This window comes from Bactrocera tryoni, chromosome 1 (assembly GCF_016617805.1).
Source record: "Bactrocera tryoni isolate S06 chromosome 1, CSIRO_BtryS06_freeze2, whole genome shotgun sequence".
Lineage (NCBI taxonomy): Eukaryota > Metazoa > Arthropoda > Insecta > Diptera > Tephritidae > Bactrocera > Bactrocera tryoni.
Window position 1 is genome coordinate 90185587 of NC_052499.1, and position 26608 is coordinate 90212194.

General features: G+C 35.0%; 5 protein-coding genes across 7 annotated transcripts in view; 4 read left to right on the forward strand and 1 right to left on the reverse strand.

Moving 5' to 3' along the window:
- Positions 1-4585, forward strand: part of LOC120772507 (two pore potassium channel protein sup-9) — a 43516-nt gene extending 38931 nt beyond the window's left edge. The window contains exons 3-4 of the mRNA XM_040101155.1: positions 3390-3790; positions 3975-4585. Coding sequence (XP_039957089.1) covers positions 3390-3790; positions 3975-4263 — 690 coding nt within the window. The 3' untranslated portion in view covers positions 4264-4585. The remainder of the gene's footprint in view (positions 1-3389; positions 3791-3974) is intronic.
- A 10457-nt stretch (positions 4586-15042) lies between these two features.
- LOC120766987 (tubulin beta-2 chain) lies at positions 15043-17739 on the forward strand. Its single transcript, XM_040092794.1, has 2 exons — positions 15043-16428; positions 16490-17739. The coding sequence occupies exons 1-2, from the start codon at positions 16036-16038 to the stop codon at positions 17435-17437; spliced, it is 1341 nt and encodes a 446-aa protein (XP_039948728.1). The 5' UTR covers positions 15043-16035; the 3' UTR covers positions 17438-17739.
- A 1285-nt stretch (positions 17740-19024) lies between these two features.
- Positions 19025-20333, forward strand: LOC120778308 (omega-amidase NIT2). 3 transcript variants are annotated; one of them, XM_040110103.1, is made up of 4 exons: positions 19025-19188; positions 19271-19801; positions 19890-20123; positions 20181-20333. In XM_040110103.1, the coding sequence occupies exons 1-4, from the start codon at positions 19170-19172 to the stop codon at positions 20267-20269; spliced, it is 873 nt and encodes a 290-aa protein (XP_039966037.1). In that variant the 5' UTR covers positions 19025-19169; the 3' UTR covers positions 20270-20333. The 3 variants fall into 3 exon arrangements, with proteins under 3 accessions (XP_039966037.1, XP_039966051.1, XP_039966045.1); XM_040110117.1 differs by having other exon boundaries at positions 19026-19188; positions 19254-19801; XM_040110111.1 differs by having other exon boundaries at positions 19026-19188; positions 19292-19801.
- A 513-nt stretch (positions 20334-20846) lies between these two features.
- LOC120778300 lies at positions 20847-22840 on the reverse strand. The gene is made up of 2 exons (XM_040110090.1): positions 21939-22840; positions 20847-21870 (listed from the first exon to the last, which is right to left on the reverse strand). Exons 1-2 carry the CDS (start codon positions 22695-22697, stop codon positions 21382-21384), a joined length of 1248 nt encoding a protein of 415 aa, XP_039966024.1. The 5' UTR covers positions 22698-22840; the 3' UTR covers positions 20847-21381.
- A 3368-nt stretch (positions 22841-26208) lies between these two features.
- Positions 26209-26603, forward strand: LOC120780492. The gene has a single exon (XM_040112769.1). The coding sequence runs from the start codon at positions 26351-26353 to the stop codon at positions 26579-26581; it is 231 nt and encodes a 76-aa protein (XP_039968703.1). The 5' UTR covers positions 26209-26350; the 3' UTR covers positions 26582-26603.
- The last annotated feature ends 5 nt before the right edge of the window (positions 26604-26608 follow it).

Genomic DNA, 26608 nt, shown 5'->3' on the forward strand with positions numbered 1-26608 from the left:
CCGCCGCATTTTTTCGTAGAATTTTCGAGCATTACCCCTGTCGGCCAGCTTATCAAGCTCTTCGTACTCGCGCATTTCGGCATCTTTATTCTTCTGTCTACAAATGCGTCTCTCTTCCCTCTTCAACTCTCGGTATCTATCCCATCCCGCACGTGTAGTTGCCAGGTAGGCAGCCTGTTTTCTCTCCGCTGCGACACGGCACTCCTCGTCGTACCAGCTGTTCTTTTGCACTTTCCGAAAAGCAATGGTTTCGGTTGCAGCTGTACGTAAGGAGTTTGAAATGCCGTCCCACAGTTCCCTTATACCGAGTTGTTGACGAGTGCTCTCAGAGAGCAGGAATGCAAGCCGAGTAGGAAATCGTTCGGCTGTCTGTTGTGATTGCAACTTCTCGACGTCGAACCTTCCTTGTGTTTGATGGCGTGCGTTTTTTGCTGCACAGAGGCGGGTGCGAATCTTAGCTGCAACAAGATAGTGGTCCGAGTCGATGTTAGGACCTGGGAGCGCACGCACATCTAAAACACTGGAGACGTGTCTTTCGTCTATCACAACATGATCGATCTGGTTGGTAGTTTTTCGATCTGGAGACAGCCAGGTAGCTTGATGAATCTTCTTATGCTGGAATCTAGTACTACAGATAATCCGAGGCTGTCGTTGGTTTTTCATTGGAGTGTTTTTTACGTGGCGGGTTCCAAACCCAGCACACAACCCTATGTGGGGATGTTTCGCCTTCTCACTTTAGCTCGCCTTCAAACGGATGTTCTTAGGCTACCCAGAGGATACTTGGTCAAAGACCGGAAGTAGTGAGCTGCTTGAGCCATGTGTAAAAGAATTGTTTCTGGTCACTCCCAAGTGAATGGCGATCAGAGAACTTTCCTCACTTGCAAGAATTTCTACACATGACTCCATCCTTGGTAACATCTGTGCCAAATATCACATCAAAATAATCATTAGTGTTTGCTTTCTGAAGTACCTATGTAAGTGCGTTTGGCGATTTTGACGACGAGTAAATTATTCAACAAAGAAGTTCCATTAAATTTTGTGTGCGATTTACATTTCTGGTGCCAAAACGTTCAGAATGTTGGAAAAGGTTTGTCGCGTGTTTTGATTGGTACAAATTATTCAAAGAGAGTGGAGAACGCGCTCACGACAAATCACTTCCAAGACGACCATCCACATCAACTGATGATCAAAACGCCAATAAAATAAAGAAATTGGTGCTTGAAAATCGACGATTAACAGTCAGAAATCCTACTGGCATCGTTGGAATATTGGAAGGATCATTGAAAACGACAGATTTTGGGCCTAAGAAAAGAGAAAACACGATTGGTTCCAAAATCACTAAATTTTTTTCGAAAAACAGCGCCGCATTAACGTCATGAAACAATACTTTCCGACTACCAGGATTTCATGAAACGTATTATTCGCCAGTAATGAGTCTTGAATCCATTAAAACCCGGAAACAGATAATCAATCGACCGGATATAGTGGCAAAGGCGGCCGAAGCAAAAAAAAAAAGTTTGAGATTAAGTGACACTATTTTTGCGGTATTGTTCCGTTACCCTTTAGCTTCCACATTGGAAATGATGCAATATCCTTAGTTCTTGTAAATAAATTTCTTGTGTTAATTCGGGTAAACCTTTTCTTTTATTGAAATAATGGTGTGGGGCTGCTTATCTGCTAACTGAGTTGGGCCATTATATAAGATTAATGGAATTATGATTCAATACGACTACAAATGTATTTTGGAGAGTGTTGTCCTATGCTGAGTGGGAAATGCTATTGGCGTCCAACTGGACAATGACACAAAGCACACTGTTAATATGACAAGTCTTGGTTTGAAGCAAACAAAGTGGATCTTATGGACTGGCCACCATAGTTACCAGATCTCTATCCTATTGAGAACTTGTGGAAGCTGGTTAACAGGCGCATAGAGAAGAATAAACTTGAAAATTGTGATGAACTTTTTAATAGACTCAAGAAGCTTGGCAATCGATTCCGATGAAACCCATGGATAATTTAATTGCTTCAATGCCGAGAAGATGTGCCAAAGTAATAAAAAAACAATGGATTTGCAAAAAAATATTAGTAAATCTTATTTTTTTACCATTGTTCCCAATGGTTGCATATGTTTTGTCCACGTAACTTAAGAGTTAAAATTAAAATCGAATTTTTAACTTTGTTTAATGAAATTTTTTTGTTAAAAACGTAAAATAGAAGTAAAAATACCAAATTATAATAATTTCACGTTCAATCAACTGTCTGCATAGTTTAATGGCAAGATATACTTGTATATACTTTTTCTATAATAATGTATTAGTTGCATACCACTGTACGTACTGTAATTGAGAAATTGCCTAACAAGAAGTACACAGGATATAACAAATTCCCATCCATCTTCTAGTATCCAATACTAGAAGAGAATAAGGTGTTCCCAGAATATCATTTTGGTTTTCACAAACAACAATGCCAATGTGTACTTAATTACATTACTGGCTTCCTAGAATGCCTCTTAATACGTATTAATAATAAAACATAAAAATTTAGGAGGAACTATCTATTAATTTTTTTCAATACCATCATAAAATTTTCTTGGAAATACACAAAAAAAAATTCCATAGAAATTTGAGCCCTTAATATTAACATTAAGGACTGGACCAAGGCATGTAAAAATACAGGACAATCGTTATTTTTTATCTTTAAATTACGACAGATCAGAGGTATTTTATGGCATCGCTTTGCCTTTAGACGCATATTTCTCAGAATTGTTCACTTTACAAAAGTGCCCAGTGCAACAAAGTCGTAACTCGCACCGGCGAGGTAGTACGGGGCTCCAAACCTGACATTTCAGCGAAATTCGCATTTTTTTGTATATATCTCGTAAATGACAAGAGCTATAGAAAAAATGTACATGGAAATTTTATTTGCTACAAAAAAGGTCCGAGGTCAAAATCGCCATCATTAATACTTCTCGAGATATTCGACTTTTTAGGTAAGGCTGTATGGAATTTTCATAGATTTTTTATTACATACCATTTATGATCGCCGGTGTGAGTTTCGACTATGTCGCAATGGGCACTTTTGTAGAGTGTTCAATTCTGAGGAATATGTGTCTAAAGTCAAAGCGATGCCATAAAATGGATCTGAGCTGTAGAAATTTAAAGATAAAAAATCACGATTGTCCTGTATTTTGTATGGAAAATTTTTACATGCCTTGGTCCAGCCCTTGATGTTAATATTAAGGGCTAAAATTTTTAGGGTATTTCCAAGGAAATTTCATGATGGGATTGAAAAAAATGAATAGTTAAAAAAAAACACCCTAATATGTGCACATATAAATTCTTTGCCAACATCAATATTAGATTAACGACTGTAAAATGATATCGTTGCAGGTTGGCATTCCGTTGGGCCTTGTCATGTTCCAGTCGATTGGAGAACGTTTAAATAAGTTCGCTTCAGTAATAATACGACGAGCGAAACGTTATATGCACTGCACTCAAACCGAGGCAACTGAAATGAATTTAATGTTAGCGACGGGTATGCTATCGTCCATCATTATAACCACTGGCGCAGCAGTCTTTTCACGCTATGAGGGCTGGAGTTATTTCGACAGTTTCTATTACTGCTTTGTGACGCTTACAACCATCGGATTCGGTGACTATGTGGCGTTGCAAAACGATCAGGCGCTGATCAATAAACCCGGCTATGTTGCGCTCAGTTTGGTGTTTATTCTATTTGGACTTGCGGTAGTCGCTGCCAGTATCAATCTGCTGGTTCTTCGCTTCATGACCATGTAATAGAAATAAAGTGTTGGGTACATAACACTGAATTTCATTTCAATTAAGTTTCCGCACATCGATACTCGTACGTCGTTTTGTCAACGGCGTACGCGTATTAAGATGCAGGATATTTTCCTTATAATATCAGTGATGATGAAATGCATATTTCGACTAATATTGTGGACATTACTTTTACAGGCAAGCCGAAGATGCAAAACGTAACGAACAGGATGCTCAAGAAGCCGCGGCAACTGCTTTCTCTCATCAACAACTAGCCTACGACGTCGAATCCAGTAATTTCAATATGCATGGTAAAATGTTACTGAACTCAAATTATACGACAGACTTCGATGAAACTTTATCAATTTGTTCATGCACGTGCCTTGGGGGTACAAAGTGTCTAAATCATGAACCATTTGTTGATCCCGATTTTCGACCTACTGATATCGTTGAGAGTACGCTGAGTTTGAAGCGTGCATCGGTTTGATATATGGCAACAAAATAATAATGTTTTATTGAACAATGTTAATTGTCATATGTAGAAAAGCTAATAGACAGATGTACATAGGGCATTAATTAAGGTTGAAAAATTATATGATTATGACAAGGTTAAGTTAACAATTTTGTTTAACTCCAGTTATTATTATTTTTCCTAAACGGTTGCCCTCCTCTTGCCCATTAGAGTATTACTTGATTATAAAATATATAATGCATTGCAATCTAATCTAAGCTAGATATGTAAGTCATGAACGCAGCAGTGGCGACTGCCCGATACTATAATATACTGAACGAATTTTCATGAAACCTTATACAACACATGTTGCAACTCATTAACTCTCTTACATATACACAAAAGTTTCAAATAGTTTCGGAAATACGATCTAATGTAACTCATAGGAACAGAAAATTTGAAAAACACTAGGGGAATTCTCTTGCTTTTGCAAGATTGCAGTTTGCAAAAATCCTATACCGAAATATACAAGGGCACGAGAGCACCCATTGCAGAATCTAGTGATATATGAACGACTGATTCGGTCAATTTATTGTAAATGACTATTGTGCATGGCTATTGTGAATTGGCGCACCTTCTGCATTCATTGTTAACAAAAAACGGTAGCAAATCTTTGTAATTTAACACTAGAACTACCCAGACCGTCATTTTGACGGTTTACAAATTATATGCTTAAAAATTTGATTATTATTTATATAATTGTTCCAGAGTTTTATTGCGACTTTTAATAAAATATAAGAACAGTTAATTATTACTATTCAATTTCCCCTCATCGACTTTAATTTCCATAATCAGTATGACCTATATATACCTATATCTATACCTATATACCTATTTTTACCAAGACCCGTCAAAATGACGGTTATAATAATTTATATATCATCGATGCAATGATGGACATCAATACATACATATGTATATATACATATAGTACGTTCATTACATCGCCTCCAGACATTTTATACTGAAAAATCCAAAGTGTGCGGAAGACGTTATAACGCTGTTAGTTTAGAACTAAAAACTCTAAAAACAGAGCGACTTATACTTACAATGCATGCAACAAATATGTTTGTGGCAAGTGTTCAACTAATATAACATGCACATGTAAAATATGTGCCTCATTCAAATAGAAACTGTTTTTGTTTTTTTTTATAAATAATTAATGAATTATTATATTAAATGTTGTTATTGCTAAATTGTATTCTTTTATTTACTTAAACTAACTCAAAAGTTACTATAAAAGCTATAATCAAAAATCCGTCAATTTGACGGGTGCGGTAAAACTAGGTATGTATGTATATATTTAACATCGGTAGTTCTAGTGTTAAATATAAATTATAAAATCTATTTAAAATTTACCTTCCTCAAAAATGTAACGTCAAAATATGTATTTCAGTAAAATAACAGCTAGCACAGGGTTGCAATTATTTTTTTACGTGTCATTGCACGAAAATAAACATGGAATTTAGTCTGACATATTTTACAGCCATTGGAAATAATTTTCTGCGTGTGTTTGTTGTTGTGCCGGTCAGGAGGAAATATCTGCAATTCGTGCACCGTGCAAGGGTTTTGCAAGAGCAAGAGTATACCCCTACTATGTAACGTGTTATCTGCATACATATTAAAGGTTAGATATGCATATGTATGTTTTGTTTACATTACTCAGAGTCCGCAATTAGAATAGTTTAGTTGTTGAATCTGCATGAAACAAAACTCAGTTTACAGAATACTGACAAGTGATACCTTTTTGGCGGGCATACAACAACAGACAGGAAATATGTACGCTAATCTTAATATCGGTTTGTCATTCGTAAGCATAGTTCGAAAATCATAAATCGGACGAAGCCAAAAATTATTGTATAACCACAAAACGTTCGTAAAGTTCGATAGAAGAAATCTGAATGTCTGGTCTTATAGAATTGAATATACTCAAGAATAGAATGGAAAGATTATCCTTTGAATATTCTCTGTGGTTTTTATGCAATTTGATTTCGATTTATTTTATTATACTTCCCGTCATTTCAATATGAACTTTAACAAATTAGGCAGGACTATGATCGATCCTAAGTCTCAATGGCTACAATCATATTTCGTAGTTTCATTATTATATCGTCTCCGTCCCAACTAAACGGCTAAACTTATGCAGTGAATCAATAGCTCTATTAACACACTTCGTATGTTGTACTTGAATAATTTTTTTTTACAATATACAACTCCATACACACGCGCAATGACCAGACATTAAATTTACTAAACATATCTGGGTCTTATCGGAAACATCGAATTTCATCAAAAGAGTCCCTAAACACTGCCTTATCGACGGAGTGGGATAAAATATCCGGAAATGACACCAGCAATTTAGTGAGGAGTACGCGTCTACTTCTGGAAGACATTATTGTAACAAAAGAAGGGGCCACAGGGCATAAAGCATCGTAAAATCATAAATTTTTATATTAGTTTAAAAAATTTGTTGTTGGATTGCATACTAAAATAAGTTTACGCGAATACAACTCTGAACGCTATGTTTTCGTTATAACTTTATGAGACTATGTGAAACCCCTAAATATATAAATAAATAATATTATGTGGTTTGTGTTTTCTGGAGTGCTGCAGGTTGCACATTTGTCATCGTTGTAAATATTATTTTTGTTGAGAGTAGCTTTGCAAAAACTGTGGGCTGTAAGGATTCGGTTGAATTGTTTTAGTTGTGTGGTATTCATTTTGGTATTTTTGTTATGAAACCATGTTTGTTTGATTAAATGAGGGTATACATATTGCCCCGTAGTCTTTGCCCTTTGGCATTATTTTCCCTTTGTAGTCTTGCTTCCATTCTTCTTTGATTCTATTTGGGATTTCTTTTATTGCGACTTTGATTGTCCATGGTATACGTATTCGTTCTCCCATTTGTGTTGCTGCTTTCGCCACCTCGTCGGCTTTATCGTTCATTATTATATTTGAATGTGCTGGTACGTGGTGGATTTCTACTGATTCTATTCTTGAGGTGTTTATTGTTTGAATAATGTTGTTTCTTATATAGTTGTCACTATCGTTGTCTTTTATTGTTGATATTCCGCTCAAGCTGGCCGTTAGTATAGCAACTTTGAGGAAACCTTGTTGTATGGCGAATTCTACGGCTTTATCTATAGTTTTCCGTTCCGTTCCGTTGTCATTGAGGATAGATTTTTGTTACAATAAAAGGACTTAGTTGTGTGTGATTTTTCGTGTATAAATACCGCTCCTGATAAGTTGTTTTTTACCGATCCATCGGTGTATATAATTTCGAATTGCTTTGTTTCTAGTTGATGAATTTTTTCCTTGAATATTGCGTTAATTATTGTTTGGTTAGCTTCCCTTTTGCATTTGTATTTGCCTTTGAAGAATTTTGTATCTGTTGTAATTTTTGTGGTATGTGTGATCGTGTTCTTTACTGGTACTATGGTGTTAGTTCGTACTTCTGGCTTATTTTAAAGTAATTCGTTTTATTGTTGAGCTGGTTTACAAGTATCATTCTTTTGACTGGCAGGTTATATGCTATACATTTAGCCATCTCTTTCGCCGTGGCTAGTTAAAATCTGTATTTAGATGGTAGTTCTGCCGCCATATGGTATATGATGTGGGTTGGAGAGGTTCTCATTAGTCCTAGGCATCGGTCTTATATTTGCGTTACAGCAGGTGGTTAGTTTTTGTAGGGCGTATTCTAATTTTGCTCTAGCAAATGGCTTATATAATTGTAGTGCTCTGGTTGGTGATTTGCCGAAGGTACATCCGTTGATGATATTTAACCATTCACAAGTGTTGTTGGTTTTTTTAACAATGTGGTTCACGTGTTTGGTGCATGAGTTGTGTATGCTTACGTATCTTCCCAGGTATTTGATGTGTTTAACTTGCTCTAGGTATGTATTGTTGATTCGGATGTTAATTCGAGTGTTTCTTTGGTTGAAGAAAATAGTTTTGGTTTTGTTGAATTTTTTTTTTATGTTGATTCTATTGCATTCGTTTGTAAATTCCTGTAGTTTTTCTTCTAGTTTTCTTTGGGCGTTTTCATGTTTTCATGTGAAAGCAGATTATAAAGAAGTCGTCTGCAAACTGGAAGAGGATACAGTTTTCGTCGTTTATTTGGTGAAGTTTCGCCGTGTAGAGGTTAAATAGCGTTGGACTGGTCACGCTTCCTGTCGTGATTTTCTGTTGTTCGAGGATTAGTGTTCTTCTTATCAGAAAGGATGATATCCAATTAACTGCTTTTATATTTAATTGTGCTTCTGATAGTGTCTGCTGAAGAGTGTTAATATTGACCGAGTCGTATGCTTTCCCCACATCTACGCATACATCACCTGTAGTTTTCTGTCTTTGTGGTAGGTGATTGTGTTGATTAATTGATACATTGTGCTGTCGAGTAATGTTTTCTGAAACCGTATGATCTTTCCGGTATGCAATTGAGTAGTTGGATTCTGTTATCTTTATGTAATTTAAGGATTCCTTCTATTGCTTTAGCGAGGACTGAGATCAAACATGTTGGTTTGTAGTTGAATATATTTGTTGGGTTATTATCTTGACTTCTCTCCATTTTTCACGTATGCACTCATCTTGCCATACATTTATAATTGTTTTAAATAATTTTTGTTGTTCCTTGGGTTGGAGAAGTGTTAACATTTTATAGGATATTTGGTCCGCACCCGTTGATGATTTTAAATTTCTGGATTGGAGGAATTCATTCAGGTTTTCTATTGTTAATTGCGTGGGGTGCTCTTGCTATGAATTCTAGGTATTTTCTTTACTCTGTTGAGTTCCAGGAGTTTCTAATATCCTTTTCACATTGGTATTTTTTTAAATTGTTTATTTTGCCCAACATTTCTTTTATGTTTTTGGTTTCTGATATTTCTTTTATTGCCTTGTTAAGTTGTTTTTTTTTTTTGGTATTTGATGTGTTGTTTTAGGTTTGTTTTCGCGGTGATGAGTAGATTGTTATTTTCTATTGTCTTATATAGGTTGTATTTTTTCCTTGCTGCGCTTCTCAATCGAAATAGTTTTTGCGACTCGTTCGTCCACCAATTTTTGGGAGTGTATTTGTTCTTTTCGTGGTTTATGGTATGTTTTTGTGTTATTCGTTGGATGTTTTTGTTGAACTCTTCTAGATTGGCTCCTACTTTGAGGTTAGACATGTCCTTAAGTATTTTAGTAGTTAATACTTTTTTGGGCTTATTTCGGATTGTGAATTTGTCAGTAAGTGTTGTAATGATGGGACTGTGCTTGCTGTTGGTTATTTGTTGTAAGTTTTCCAAGTGTGCTGTAAGTAGTTCACGAATGTTACATCTATAGTTGATGATATATTATTATGTGTGAATGTTGGTGTGCCATCGTTTAGACAATGGTATTCGTTGTCTGTTGCTATGTTTTCTAGAATCGTGCCTTTATTGTTTGGTGATCCCAAGATGCTGATTTTGCGTTTAGGTCTCCGCCTATAACCGTTGTGCCATGTAGTTGTCTGGTATAGGTGAATAGTATATCAATGTTATTTTTAAAATTTGTTGCTGTTGCATTGGGTGGACAGTACACGTTGATAACATTCAAGTTGTTTTTCAAGTCTAGTGTGGTGATACCTATATTTTCAATGTATGTGGGTATTTTGAATATCGAAAATCTTATAGTTTTCTTTATATAAATTCCTACTCCGCCATATCTATCTTGTCTATTTGCGAAGGCATAGTTGTAGTCTTTAAAGCTTGTTTCAATGTTGTTATTTAGCCAAGTTTCTGAGAGGATTGCTATATCAATTTCGTTATTATGCATGAACACTTCTATTAATTGTTTGTTTCCCTGCTTTTTTAAATTTTGTGTGTTATATTGTAAGATTTGTATCGTTGCCGTCATGTTATGGGTCATCTTTGTTAATTTTCCATAGATCTAAACTTACTGTCATTTGCTTTAAAGTACTTTGGATATATAGTATATTAAGGTTTCGTATAGGGCCTTGTTATTAGTTTGTGTTGCGCTTTGCGTTAAACAGTTGTTTATCATTTGGTTGATTTTTGTCGGGAAGTTGTCCTGTTTTTGTATGTATTTATCTAGGTTGGTGGGGTATGCTAGCATTTTATTATTCGCCGTTATTGCGTTTTCTAGTGTTGATTGTTTCCATTCTTCCATGGTCTTTTGTGCATTGTTTTCTTCTCTTGTTTTGTTGTTGTTCGTTTTCGCGACTTTGGCATACGAAAATTGTTGGTGTATATGCTTCATAGCTTCTGCTGTATTGTTGTGTGTTTGTATCTTTCTCCTCTTTTGCAGTTGGGGAAATTCCGTGTCAAGGACAGCGTTGTTGTTAAATAGTTCGAAACGGTTTCCTAGTATATTTTTATATTTTGTTTGTGCCTCTTTGATAGTGAGGTTTTCTAGGGTGGTTATCCTCTTAATTGCGTAGGCCTTGATCCTTGCTGGGCAGTCTTTGTTTGTAGCTTGATGGTTCCCTTTGCAATTTACGCATTGTTCCTTGCTGCACTTTATATTGTTGTCGTGGGTAATTCCACATTTTGCGCAGATCGAGTTTAGCTGCTTGCAATCCTGTGCGAAATGGTTGTACCTGTAGCAACGGTAGCATTGCGCAAATGCTACAAATGGTTTCACCTTTATCTTGGTGTAACCGAAGGTTACTTCCTTCGGTACTTCCAGACCGTCAAACACTATTTTAACTCTCCGTGTGGGAAACTTCATCCATAAAAGCGCTTTGTAAGATGTTTACTTTTGCAATTCATGAAAGTTTTCCGACTGTTGTGGTTCCGACTGTGAATGGTACAGTGTGTGCAACTTTTTGAGAAGCATGCCAGCAGTTGCATTTGCTGGAACATGATAATCACTGGAAACAGACGAAGGACAATGCGATAGTTACTTCGCATGCCACTGAAGTTCGCATACTTTTCGCGAAGATCATTTCGACATATCAGCCTTCAAATTCGCGTTAATTATGGGATACGAAAAAATGACATTGCAGATGAAATTTTACATTGTATTCGCGAAGAATCGGAAATGGGCAAATTTCGGTTGATACTTCCAGTGGTTTGATATCAATTTCACATCCCTTTTGTCAATTCATTTCAACGGAAGATGAAGTCATCACGAATGTTTATCCGCACATTGGCAAAATTATCGTAACTGCAATTGCTTGAGTGCAATTTTAGTTGCCAAAAATACCGATGTTAATGACAAACTGGAAGATTCAAAGTCAAATTTCGGGAGGTTTGCGCTCATATAAATTGATCGATCGTCTTGACAAGAAAGACGAAACCGTAAATTATCCAGTGGGATTTCCAAATTCTTTGGAGAGCCTTGGTATGCCCCAGCATCATTTGCGTCTCAAAGTTGGATCTGTCATTATTATGTTTCACAATCTTCATGCGCCGAAACTGTGTAATGGAACCCGACTGATTATGACGCAGTTATCGAATACAAGGGATATCCATTTCATTTCAAACGTATTCAATTTCCAGGGAAAATTGCCTTTGCGTTGACAATCAACTGGACACAAGGAAATCGGGAAATGCTATGTTTTTCACACGGCCAGTTATATGTGGCGTGTTGACGAGTTGGAAACCGATCTTCTCTGTATATTTACGCACCAGAACAGAAATCAAAAAAATTATGTTTATTAAGCTGCGCTCCATTAAAAAAATGTAGAAAAATCGAAAATAAATCATTTTCGACACAATATAATTTCAAAGCATATAATTTCACGCAGGACAACGGCTGCGGGGTCAGCTAGTATTTTATATTTTTTCCCCTTTTTTCGGGTTTAGTGTTGGTTGCTCTCTAGTACACGTTCTTTTCACTTTCACTGTTCACTCGCGAATGAATGAAAATATATATTAATACCATGTTCAGACCGACACTTAATCACACGATTTCGGCTGTTGAATGGATTATCCCACTAATCTTAAAAATTTATCAAGATTTCGCCATACAAAAATGACAGTTCCAAATCACTTCATTGAAATGATTTCAGACTGATCCACGCCACAGAGAGATTTCTCTGTGCGACTCTGATTTTGCGCAATCTACTTGTCAGCACTGGAAATCTGTTACATTATCAGAGCTGATTTAGACACTACAAAGGGGGAAAAATGTAAACAAACACATTTTTTTTAAAGCAATGAATATAATTTCACCTGAAAATCGACTTAACAAATGAAAAAATGCATCTTTATTTCTATTATATGGAAAATATTAAAAAAAAAGACGGCTTTTATTTGAAAATGCTATATGATGCTTTTGATAAATATTAAGCGATGTGAATTCTTGAATGACAATAACAGCTGTTTTTTGATCTTTCTACCGTGGTGAGAACACTGTTGGGTTATGAAATGCTTAAATGTAATCTAATCTTTTAAATTTTCGGTCTGAACATGGTATAAAACCACAAGATATGTATATTAATCTTAAAACAGATTAGCTTGTTAGAGATTTATAGACCTAGGTGTACAATTTATGTAAATTTTTTAATCACTCTATATTGTATAAGTAATACAATTCCTTTAGAATTTGTTTTAAAAAATTTTATTTCCCTTGGTAATCCCAAGGGCAGCAGGTCTCAGCGGAAGAGTTGAAATAACTGACTACATAAGAGTGACGTTAGCGTCTAAATACCTACACTACTTTGCCCTAACTTTAGTTGCTGCACGTTATTGGTCGCGTGACTTCTTAGTTGCTTACACTAGCAACTGTTTACCCAATTCTTTGCTGTCTTGCGTTTATTTTGTTGTTGTCACGCGCAAGGCTAAAAGTGTTCGATCAGTATAGTGCTAACTTATATATGTATAATCGCATTAACGTTTGGCATTACTCAAGTAAATTATATAAATATACTAGCCTAAACCCGCGGCTCCGCTCGCTCTTTGTTGTCAATGATATCATTTATCGTGATAAATACATAAATATATATGATGTAACAACATCTTCACAGTCTTTGTATCTGAATCGACGGCTAAAGCCCAGATACTACACTTAAAAAACACAGACTTGATCGTTCCTTTTAAAATTTGCATTCTTCTGTGCAATGCTTCAGAATCATTTGTCAGCTATTATGCACTTATCCCAAATTACGATCCAACCTTTTTCTTCATTCAGTTACATTTTTATTTGTATTGTTGTATGAAATTTTAACATAAAGAGATAAAAAGTATCCTAAGTCCTTACCCTGGTTCTAAGCTACCTCCCTACCAATTTTCAGCCAAATCCGTTATGCCGTTCTTGAGTTATAAATGGTGTGACTAACACAACTTTCTTTTATATATATAAGTAGATATGGATATGGGAGCTGGGGTAAATCGCAGAACAAAATCATATCTTTGGCACTTAACTATACACTTGGGGGTCAATAAAAACGCATCAGCACTAACGATGGAAATGTAGACTTCACAATAGGCTCTACTAATAACGAATCGTATGACCTCAATTGAATTCCTTGTACCGGATCATACCGAACCAGTTCTAAAATCTGTATTCTTTATTATGTGTCATAAGTGATCAATGGAGTTTAAATCGTGCGAGTTTCCAGGCCAATTCGAGCATTGAATACTTAAATCTTTAAATGTGTATAGATATTTAATACAAGATTTGTTTCTGGGCAAAACTTAGTCATTTTGAACGATGACATGGCCCAGAGTCATCCTGGAAGATTACGCTCTTCAATTGTGGGGAACCTTCCGGCTCTTATAAAAAGTGCACTTTTTAAGTAGTCGCTTAAACTTTTACATCGCAGTAATTTGTCTGTTCTCTCAGTTGACTTTAGCAATAGTTGAATGGCTGCGACCAATTAGAGCTGTTATTTGTCGAGAATATTACTTTTCTTCCCCTAATGCTAATATGTGAACTTTTTGGTTACGCGTTAATTTCTTCTCATTATTCTCATTCCCGTCTGAAGAACAAAGCGGCAGGGCGGATGGAGTGCCGTCCGAGCTATTCAAACACGGCAACGAAAAACTGATAAGGAGCATGCATCTGCTTTTGCTCAATCCACAAAAAGGGATACCATGTAATCTGCGCCAACTACCGGGGATAAGCCTCCTCAACATCGCGTATAAGGTTCTATCAATATGAAAGATTAAAGCCCACAGTCAACAAACTGATTGGAGCTTATCAGTGTGGCTTTAGACCTGTCAAATCAAAAACTGGCTAGATATTCACCATGCGCCAAATCTTGGAAAAGACCCGTATTGTAACGTTGCCTGGTCTCTCCACGGCACTGCTCATCCAATGGTTTCGGTTGAGGCTATACATAAGGTGCTTAAAACCCACCCCACAGTTCTCTTATACCGAGTTGCTGATGAGTGCTCTCAGAGAGTATGAGTGCAAGTAGAGGTTCGACGTCGAGAAGCTGTCTGTTGTGATTGCAGCTATATACATACATATGTATGTATACATATGTATATCTTTTTGAACATACGTAAAACCAATATTCGAATCATCTGTTTACTAATGTGACAAAACTTGCAAATGAAAACATTTGTAAGCAATCCTATTAAAGTTTTTAATGAGTTCCGAATTAAAAAAAGATTTTAAGAGATAACATTTATCGAATGAATAAAGACGCATTTGGGTGTTAAATTACGTTTTGTAAATCTAATATCTTTAAATATCCTGACTTTTTTTTCCAAAATTTCAATAATTAAGACATTTCGTGTTTTATACTTATGTTTTCCCTTATAGAAATAAAGATAAACTAATTCTAAATAGTAAAATATCTTGATTTCTTATTAAAATTGGTTTCCGTGACACCCAAAACCGATACAAATTCTGTTTCGAATACGAAATCTTTGATATTCTGCCTTTGCAAAGCAATTGCCCGATGCGACTCGCCTGTACATTTGTCGGATTCATATTTGTTACTAACTTATGTTCTTGTTAAAAAGTAAAGACGTATTTGGGTGTATAGAGTCACTCCGATTCCAACTCGCTTCATCATTCTGATCATTTATATATGTATATATATACATACATATGTATGTATGTACATATATATGTATAACCCCTTATCAAACTCGATTATTTTTACCATAAGTGATAAAAACAACCGTTAAGCGAACAAAAGTACTCTGTAGCAACATGTTGCAAGAGTATAAAAATATACTATATTATTATAGGTATTATATGTATACCTATGAACTTTAACTTGCTTAGTTTACGTTATTTTTAACTATCTATTGCAAATTCAAATCGTCAAGTATATCAATCAGTGCTCTCAAAAAATTATTTACAACGGATATCAAACTGATTTTCAGCCGTGCTAAAAGGATCAGATTATTTTTAACCTGAAAAATATTTAGAGTGTGAAATATGATTTTGTTTTTTCGTAAAAATAAATGTTATTAAATATCAATAATTACTTTGCAAAAAAACACTACCTTGTTTCTACTATTTTGTGGTAGTAACGTATTTTTTAAAATTCAATCAATAGAGCTGTTTTTCAGAATTTTTTTACACAAAACATATTTTGAAAAGATTTTAGTCAGACGAGAGCGTATTAAAAATTAGTTTTTTATTTAAATTGCGAAACTGGTCCAGTGATCAAATATAATATCGAAAGTGTACTAAGAGCCCTGCAATTTTCTCTTACTAATTCATACGCTCCTCTTAAATTTAATCTAATCTTCGTTTCCAATTAATCCAATATTCTTTGCCTTTTAGTAATTTATAATTGATAACAATTACCAGTAGCAGTAAAGGCTCATAGTTTTCAGACTTTAAGCGTTAAAGGCAACTTGAAAAATGCGCGAAATCGTACATATACAGGCCGGACAATGTGGCAATCAGATTGGCGGTAAATTTTGGGAAGTGATATCTGATGAACATTGCATTGATGCCACAGGCACTTATTATGGCGATAGCGATTTACAACTAGAACGTATTAATGTGTATTATAATGAAGCTACTGGTGCCAAATATGTACCTCGTGCCATTTTGGTCGATTTAGAACCGGGCACTATGGACTCGGTACGTTCTGGGGCTTTCGGGCAAATCTTCCGTCCGGATAATTTTGTATTTGGTCAGTCAGGAGCGGGAAATAATTGGGCCAAGGGCCATTATACAGAAGGCGCAGAACTGGTGGACTCCGTACTTGATGTTGTACGCAAAGAGTCGGAAGGATGTGATTGTCTACAGGTGTCGAATGTACCGCATATATTTGAGTATGGTAAAGACTAACAATTTTATTAATTTATAGGGATTTCAGTTAACGCATTCTCTTGGTGGCGGCACAGGCTCTGGCATGGGCACACTATTGATATCGAAAATTCGTGAAGAATATCCTGATCGTATTATGAATACATTTTCTGTAGTGCCCTCGCCTAAAGTATCCGATACTGTGGTAGAGCCATACAATGCTACGCTGAGTGTACATCAGCTGGTAGAAAACACTGATGAAACATACTGCATCGACAATGAAGCTCTATATGACATCTGTTTCCGTACGTTAAAGCTAACTACGCCTACCTATGGTGACCTAAATCATCTGGTATCTGCAACAATGTCTGGAGTAACGACATGTTTACGCTTTCCTGGTCAGCTAAATGCAGATCTGCGAAAGTTGGCTGTGAATATGGTGCCATTTCCTCGTTTACATTTCTTTATGCCTGGTTTCGCTCCCTTGACCTCTCGTGGTTCGCAACAGTATCGGGCACTAACCGTACCTGAATTAACACAACAGATGTTTGACGCTAAGAACATGATGGCTGCTTGCGATCCGCGTCATGGGCGGTATTTAACGGTAGCAGCCATATTTAGAGGGCGTATGTCAATGAAGGAAGTGGACGAACAAATGCTGAATATTCAAAATAAAAACAGCAGCTTCTTTGTGGAATGGATTCCAAATAACTGCAAAACAGCTGTTTGTGACATACCTCCACGTGGCTTAAAAATGTCCGCCACATTTATTGGAAATTCAACAGCGATTCAGGAATTGTTTAAACGAGTTTCCGAACAATTCACGGCAATGTTTAGGCGTAAAGCTTTTTTGCATTGGTACACCGGGGAGGGTATGGATGAGATGGAGTTTACCGAAGCAGAGAGCAACATGAACGATTTGGTATCGGAATACCAACAATATCAAGAAGCGACCGCTGATGAAGAGGGAGAATTCGACGAGGATGAAGAAGGAGGTGGAGATGAATAACAGTTCCCTCAGATGTAAAGATGATAGCTAATGTGTCTAATTCATAAGTTTTGCTAAATTTTAACTTTGGGCGCAGAATGCAATTGTAAAATTGGATTGTAGCATGCTTAATTTGTAATTTATCCCTCAGTCAGCACTTTGTGTTCATATATAATATTTGATTCCTATCTGCTGTATACACGCATTTCAGTGGAATTTATTTTTCTTGTAATCTTTTTGAATAATTTGTCAATAGAACGAAACTAAATACACAATTATGTATGTCCAGATCAAATTAAAAAAAATAGAAAAATTTTACATTATTACTACTTCGTATGTAGCGGATGTGAATATTTGTAAATCAAATTTAACGCAATCGAACTGAATTGAGTTTCTGAATGCTGCAACAGTTTAAAACATTAACTTACATTTTATGCGGATATTGAAGCACTATTTTTTTTAGCGCCAAAAAATTCAACAAAAACAGGAAAAAAGTTAACTTCGATTGCACCAGATACCTTTATTAGCTACATTTCTTAGAGTAAATATTTGTTTAACTAAATCTGAAAACGTAACTGACCAACGGTTTGCATCCAGGAGAAAACGTTTTGCTAGTTCTCTCTTGATAAAAACCTACCTGTCTCAAGGTATATATTATAAAAATCTTTCTTTCGAACGTTAATTTTAAATGGCTGTTTTACGCCGATCTGAACAATTTGTAGCTATACCTACAAACGTCATTTCCAGTGTAAGAAACGTTGTGGTTAGAATTTGAACAACAGTCGAGTAATTTGAAAAAGATTGGTAAGTAATTTACTAATTTGTGAATTGATAACATTTGTGATAGCGAAAGAGGGTAAACCATTCTTAATTTTTAACAGTAATATATCGTCGCATGAAATGCAAAATAACGTAACATCACTCTTCATAGGTTTATAGAAGAAGTAAAAAAAAAAACTATTTGAAACAAAATTTTCATATATGTAGCACCGCAAAGCAAAGCAAAATTTTCAAGCGCACACATACCGATCGAACGCACTTGTGTGCTCGTGTATGGGCGCTTTAAATGAACCATAAAGTGTCGAACACATAGAGCGCGACAGACTGCAAGCGACAGCTGTCAAATATTAAAATACACACGTTCTAATGGACACAGTTATTAATACAGCTGAACGACTACACGACTGCAGGCCGACAGTTGACGCTTTCGCTAACTTCAAAATATTCTTATATTTGCCAACGACAGTAGAGCGCCACTAATATGTAAAATTATTCAAAGCTCTAACAAACCAGACGTTATTTTACAAATAGAAGCATAAAACAGCGCTGTTATATCATTTGTAATAAAAATTTATAATTTAAAACAAATAAATTTACCTATTTAATTATTTTTTGTATAACAAATTTCACTTTGAACAAAGCATTAAAATTTCATTGAAGTAAAAGGTATTAGTATGGCCACAACGAAATTGTGTACATGCCGGCCATTGTTATGTCGCTGCCTTCTTACAAATGTTCATGTAGAAGAATTCACGACGCCATTTACAGTTCAGGGTCATGCTGCCATGTCGTGTCGCGCTCTATGTGCTCAGCACTTAAGTATGAGAAGGGAATGTTTAAGTAAAAATGCGTACATAGGCAAGAATGATTGCAATTGATAACATTATAATTGTACGTAATATAATTAGTCTACTTGCATTATTATTCAAGATCTTGTGTCTTGCTTGATAACCTTACATAATTTATACTAAATATGAGCCAATTGTCGAAACGTAAGTAAAATATTAATATATTAATTTGTCGTCTAACATGCACCGGAGAACGTTAAATATTTTAGACGTTCTCTGCATACAGAACATTTGTATATGCTCTTAGAGATTATGCGATTGGTTCTACTTCAATTGAAAGTTGGTGAAGATAAATCGTCGAACATACATAATGCTGTTGACAAAATTGCTCAAGCTGTACATGAATATAAACCTCGCATGGTAACTTTGCCTGAATGTTTTAATTGTCCTTATGGTACCAAATACTTCAGGAAATACTCTGAAACAATACCAGATGGTTACACTTCACAGCAGCTTTCTGCCTCCGCAAAGGCTCATGGTATTTATATTATTGGAGGAACGATACCAGAGCTAGGTGAAAATGATCGCATTTACAATACTTGCACTATTTGGGACCCTACTGGAAAATTGATTGCGAAATATCGTAAAATGCATCTTTTTGATATTGATATTGAAGGAGGAATTCGCTTCAAAGAGTCGGAAACCTTAACTGCGGGTACCGATTTTACTGTGGTAGATGTAGACGGTCATAAAATTGGTGTTGGTATCTGCTATGATATACGTTTTGAAGAGTTGGCCCGAGTATACCGGAACGAAGGTAGTCCTCAAACAATATATGTACATACATATGTATGTATATAATATATGTATATGTCTGTAAATAATTTTATGTACTCTAATTAAAGGTTGTGAGATGATAATCTACCCCGGTGCATTTAATATGACTACAGGTCCTTTACATTGGGAGCTTTTGCAACGTTCGCGAGCCAACGACAATCAATTGTATGTTGTAACGACATCGCCTGCTCGTGATGAAAATGCTGAATATGTGGCTTGGGGTCACTCAACTGTAGTTAATCCGTGGGGTCAAATTTTAAAAAAAGCTTCTCAAAACGAAGATTTAATTTCAGTAGATATTGGTAAGAAAATATATAGAATACATATATGTATCAGAATTATAGCGTGTACGTTTCCAGATTTTTCAATCGTAGAACAAGTTCGTGCACAAATTCCAACTTTCAAACAACGCCGCTTGGACATGTATGTAACAACACGTTTAAAATAAAATGTATGTAGGTGGTTTTGCTATTGTTTCTGAATAATAATAAATTTTCCCAATTGTGAAATTACATTAGTAATGAAAAAAATTTTTACTAAAGCTGTCTGAGCTGTATAACCGTAAATCTTCTACATACACATACATATGTATGTATATCCATAGGTAAGTAACCTGCATACCAAGTTTCATCAAGATATCTCAATTTTTACTCAAACTCTCGTGGACGGACGGACCGACAGGCAGTCACTTTATACTTATATCTGTATTATGTACATATGTATATGTATAACCCTGTATGTCTCTCTATTAGTTAGGTCAACAAGACTATTATACTCTGTAGCAACATATTTCAAGAGCATAAAATATATACTATACTTATATCCATACGAATATTATAAATGAGAATATAAGCACATATGTTTCTTACGTCCCGCCGAAATCACGTGACCGATCTTAATGGAACTTTATTCATACTATCAGTCGTATGGTATTAGAAAGGACATTTATTATTATATTTTTTACGTTGTGAAAAACAACTATTTTGACAGATCACATACAATTGTTTTTCAAATAGATTAGAAAATTTTAAACTTGAAAAAAATTATATTGGTATATATGTATAGTATGATTAAGGTTGTTTCATAACTACTATATGATACTAGCTTGCAAAGTTTCTACTGGAATTCAAATTCTCACTTTAATTCTAAAATTAGTACAATTGAAACTAAATGCAGAATGAACTAATTTATTAAAAATACTATATCCAAGCATTAAATATCGCGTGTTAATGAATTTTGAAGAAAAATTAAAAACATTTTTAAAGCGATGTTAGACTTGAATTTTTCAACGTTCAGCGCAGCATGAGGAATTTTTCATAGTAAATTGCCGCTGCCCGTTTTATTAAGGGACGAAAGTTTCTCATACTCAAACAACACACTGAGTCAATCAACCAATTCCGTACTTAGGCACAGATACAAACACTAAAACCATCTTTTGGAGTAATTCGAATTTACGAAATTTTTTTGAATTATTAAATCAAGTGCAAAAAATGCACTTATGTATACAACCTAATAAATAATAAAGTTTAAAACCTTTCTACTCAGAAGAAAAAATCTCAATTAACTATGTGTATTTATTCCACTATATGGTCGCTGGACTTGTTCAAAAAGAGCTTTTATCGCTTCATCCGTAGCCATTAAAGGCTGACTAATGAATTGTAAGGACTTTACTGCATATTTTTCAGCATCACAAAGAGGATTTTTACTAGTGCTCAAAATGTCTATGTCACCTTCGGGAATTCCAACACCAGAGTGCAGTACCATTTGATGTACGATATTTAAATTTTCGGCACTAAGGTTAATTACATCAGTACTTGGAAGGTTTAGATAACGAATCTTTGCAACAAATTTTAAATTTTTTAAGATTTCTAGCTGCATTTCTCGGATTTGATGTGTTGCGTGGAGTAATCGCTTAGTGGATTCTTCAAGTATTTGGTTCTTCTGCATTAGGTCAGCTTTCCATCGTGCTAGTTCTTCTACCATAACGCTACTAGCAAGAAATTTGGAACGCCACACTTCGCACTGGCCCGCAAGAAACTCAATTTGCTCCTAGATTAAATATTCACTTTTTTAGATTTATTTTGAATACGAAGTTAGTATACTTAAAAGAAACGTACCGTGTGCGTTGTTAAATTTTTCGCGGTATCTAACAAGGCCCGTGCCAACTGAAGTTTGTCTTCTGTGAGCACATTAACATGTGACTGCATATCTTCACCTACAGATGCTACCAACAAATTTTTTAACTCAGAATTAACTTGGGTTTGAAATCTAAATTGTCCTTGGTAATAATCTCGTTCCTCCGTAATTTTCCTGAGTTCTTCTCTTAGTTTCTCAAATTTAACATCCAAAGAACTGTTGCCACAATATTCCTCGCTGTTCTTATCGCCTAATTCTTTGGAACGCATTGTTGACATTTGACTTACAAGTACTCCAATATCTAAATTATTTTTATTTTTCATCGCTGTTTTTGGGTTTGGAGTAGATACGATGGAACTTGTTGCGCCTGTATATGGCTCATATGGTATAAATTTTGGAGGTTTATTTTTCTTATGTGTACCCGTGGCTTTGGCTGATTTGACTAAATGAGGAATCATTTGAATCAATTTACCTCCTGGTAAGACTGGTGCAAGACTACATGGTCCTTCGTATCGGCGATAAAGTGTTTGCAGTCCAGACTGTAGGAGTTGGTCGTTTAGGCATGTTGAACTGTTATTTGTGGATTTTTTGTGAACATTTTCATGTATGGTAGCACTAGTTGGTCGACGAACGGCATAACGAGATTTGACGTTTGCTTCCTTACACGTATTAGTTTGCTCTTCTTCCATTCCATCACCACTGGTTCTGTGTCGCTCCAAAACGCCATTTGAAATTTCCATTTAACTTTCTAAAAGTTCAACAAATTGTAACGATTTTAAAAATTTAGTAGCGGATTCGGATGCAATATAGATAAATTACTAATTTGAACAATATATAAGATAAATTAAATGCAAATTGTCGAAATTTCACTCAATGATGTCAAATTTTTAGAAAAGAATGTCAAATATAGGAGGTTCGATTATAGACAGTGTTGCAAAGTTTAGAATTTGAAAAAATTAAAGCAAAGCATACTAAATTATTAATTTTAAAATTTAACGTTTTTTTAAATAATACTTTGTTTGTTATCTATTTAATAATAAGTTCTTGGAATATTTACGTTATTTTATTTCAAATATAAGGAGTATATATTAGAAAAATTCGATATTCAGATCGAATAATAAAACATCTATTAGATTTTTAGTTTCTGATTACTATCTTACGCTGTGCCCAGACACGCCAGTAATTCGATGCGATTAAAGAATACGTATAATTACCAAAAATATACGCAGTAACATGCAACTTTTTTGTGTGGCCATGCTTGCAAGTATATTTTAAAAGTGATTTCAATGAAAAAGTTACTTGCATACCATATACATTTAAAAACCGATGTGGCTAGATATGTTTTGCTTGTGAGTACCGAATTGCGTAGCCACCATGACGAATCCATTAAACATTAATACATAGGACGACAGCATCTGCCACCTATTAAAATAGACTGGTGTACAATTACACAGACAACAGACCGACTTCACAGCAGCAGGCTTGCAGTTGTCAATATCGCCATATTAGATATGTTTCTAATATTGCCGACGGCAAGAAATAAAAATACGTAAGTTACAATATATTACCTGATCAAAGTATTCTTTATGTTAGGAATCTATGTCGACTCTTTGCATAAGCAGAAAAAATTTACCAGATTAGAAAGTAATAAATGTACAAGTATAATAGCAAGTTCGCTGGGAATTCATGGCTAAATCTCGCATCCACTACCATACCTAAAATTGATTAGCGTTGATCGAAATCGTGTGCTGAACACATAAAGAGCGACAGACTTCAAGCGACATCTGTCAAATATTAAAATACACAAGTTCTTAAGGACACAGTTATGTCGCCGTGCAGCTGTCTAAATAACTGTGTTCTTAATATTATGTTCGAACCGACATTTGAAACATTTTGAAAACACATTTGTATGTCGTAGAATCTAAGTCGTTCGGACCGACAATGTGTCTTTTCGAGCGGCATTCTGTTGCCCTTGCACGATGACACAAAATGCAAAAACCCTATGCCGAAATATGCAAGGCAAAGAGAGCACCGTGATATATGACGGCACGAAAATAAACATGGGTTTTGGTCTGACATATTTTACAGCCGTTGCAAATAATTGTCTGCGTGTGTTTGTTGTTGTGCCGTTGCACCAAGATGAAAATTCTGCAATACGTGCACGGTGCAAGGGTTTTGCAAGAGCAAGAGAATCCCCCTAATATGACAATATCAACTGACAGCTGTATTTGTATATGGATTGTAAACATATATCAAGTGACAATTTAGAGCCGGCAAAATATGTTTTCCAATAAAATCGATTAAAGTAGAGCAGACACCGATTATGAGTGGAATGTAAGTTTTCAAGTAGTTTTCAGCGAAAACTGTGTTTTCGTTTGACATATTTTACATGGACGAAAACACAAGTTTTCGTGCGAAAGCCAGTTTTTCCCACGAAAACATGTTTTCGTTGTCGGTCCGAACACAGTATAAGAACGTGTGTATTTTAATATTTATTTAAGTATACATATTTGACAAATGTCGCTTGAGTTCTGTCGCTCTCTATGTGTTCAGCAGAACAATGTATTTGTTTTTGTAAGAATTGTCAAGAGCTAAACCGAAAAAAAATAACTGTAAACTAGTGTCGTAATCTTGTATTCTATCATTCTTGGTCCCAATATTGAAATGACATTTCTTCCTAATAGGGCCCATACACGACACACATGTGCGTTCGATCGGTGTGAATTCGTTTCGCCCATACACGACACACAAATCCATTTTGCTTTCGTTCTTCACACAGTGAACATGTGCGACAGGCAAGCGGAACATTTCTTCGAATTTATTTCTAATGTAGCATCGATTTCTTTGTATTTCGTTAATAAGTTATTCCAACTTTTATTTTTCTCAATTTCATTTTTATATTTATCACTTTTCGTTTGACAAATTGCCAATTAATTTTTTATAAGATAAATAAATTCTGATACGAAATCTTTATTAATCGATTTTTTTTGCTTAAATCTCGGTTTTTTTTAATGATTATTCTTAATTGGCGGGCAGGATAGAAAAAAAACTAAACGTTGTATCTTCTATTTAAACAAAAAAAAAATTGAGAGAGAATTGTCAAGTTTTAACATATTTTTAAACAATATAAAGTAAAATTTGTTTGGTCAAAAGCCACTATTTATTCAATTTTAAAAAAAGTTGTAAAATTTTACACGTTTTTTGGAATTTTCTTAGTTTAACTAGAAGATAAATTATTAAAAAATATGAATCTCTTCGAATTTTTTGTTGCCGATAGAAATTGCGACCTGCATCCTGCCCGCCGTCCGAAAAATGCACATGCGAGATGCATCGGGCAATTGCTTCCCAAAGGCAGAATATCAAAGATTTCGTATCCAAAAAATTTGTGAAAGATATAAAACTATAAAGCCTAGAAATTTCGCTTGAATCAATTATTTCTTTCCCTCCCAAAAATCCTCAAAAAAATCGATTTTTGAAGCCTCGAAAGCAGGCGCTCCCCTTAACACTTGCCATTCTCCGCGATCTTTACTGTTCGGCGACACGAGAAAAATGAGATTTTTGTGCGCACACAACGCCATACACGACACACATGTGCGCACACCGATCGTAAAAATCAAAAATTTTCGCGAACATGAGTAAACGTGTAAACGATAAAGATCCTTTTTTTACTAATATATTTCTGGCAAAAATAAGATAATAAGAAAAGGAGCAAGATCCTTTTTTTTCAAATGTATTTCTGGGGAAAATAAGAATATGGAATACCAACTAGTATGCCATATATTGAAAGCAAAAAGCTGTCACTTCGGCAGTTTGACAGCGCAGTTTTCATTTCTATGAAAATTTCGAAGAGGCAACATATCCCATTGCGCATATGCCGACGGCATTTTCATTTCGGTAATATGAAATTTAGTAGAGCGAGTATTAAGACGGTTGTGTTATGTTATAAAAATAAAGTACATTTACAAAATAACATTTTTCCAAAAAATTAATATTTAGTTTACTATTGTTAAATTACAGAAAAATTATGCAAATTGGGTTGGGAATGAGCGAAGTCTTAAATTTAATAAACTTATACAAGCACAAATCAATACATATATCATTCCTCATTTTAAATTTATTATTTTAATTGGTATATAAAATTTATGCCACAACTATTATAGATAATAGATTAATAGATTTGACAGTTAGTATGCCATAAATTTTTGCCTGTCGAGATGCCCCGTAATAAATATATACTATAGAATCCACACAGTTAAACAAATTTATCATGAGTTTTGTTGACATTAGCTCGAGTTTTCGTCTTTAACGTAGCTATTGGCAGATGGCTAACTTTAAAGAAAATCTATAATTGTCAATTGTTTTGGGGATATTAGTTATACTAGAAAATAATATTATGTCGTCTGAAAAAATCGATATCATCGCTAAAATCGAGTTAATTGAACCTACAACCGGGAAACTAATTTTCGAGCACAAAACTGAATTAATTTTCTGCCAACCACATTTAATAGCTTTAAAATCGCTATCATTAGACCATTTGGAGGAAATGCAACGTAAAATATCGCGACAATTACAAGAGAAACTCATTCATGACCCTAGCGTAAATAGTATTCACAAACGTGTCTAAAGTAGAAAAGCTGTCCGTTAAATTGTT

What these genes read in the sequence shown, in the direction of transcription:
- LOC120766987 (XM_040092794.1), top strand. Translation starts at nt 16,036, where the DNA reads ATGCGCGAAATCGTACATATACAGGCCGGACAATGTGGCAATCAGATT. An exon ending in AAGGATGTGATTGTCTACAG is followed by an intron (nt 16,429 to 16,489) that starts GTGTCGAATGTA and finishes ATTAATTTATAG; the next exon opens with GGATTTCAGTTAACGCATTC.
- LOC120778308 (XM_040110103.1), top strand. An exon ending in CCGAGTATACCGGAACGAAG is followed by an intron (nt 19,802 to 19,889) that starts GTAGTCCTCAAA and finishes CTCTAATTAAAG; the next exon opens with GTTGTGAGATGATAATCTAC. An exon ending in TTTAATTTCAGTAGATATTG is followed by an intron (nt 20,124 to 20,180) that starts GTAAGAAAATAT and finishes GTACGTTTCCAG; the next exon opens with ATTTTTCAATCGTAGAACAA.
- LOC120778300 (XM_040110090.1), bottom strand. Translation starts at nt 22,697, where the DNA reads ATGGAAATTTCAAATGGCGTTTTGGAGCGACACAGAACCAGTGGTGAT. An exon ending in AAAATTTAACAACGCACACG is followed by an intron (nt 21,871 to 21,938) that starts GTACGTTTCTTT and finishes TATTTAATCTAG; the next exon opens with GAGCAAATTGAGTTTCTTGC.
- LOC120780492 (XM_040112769.1), top strand. Translation starts at nt 26,351, where the DNA reads ATGTCGTCTGAAAAAATCGATATCATCGCTAAAATCGAGTTAATTGAA.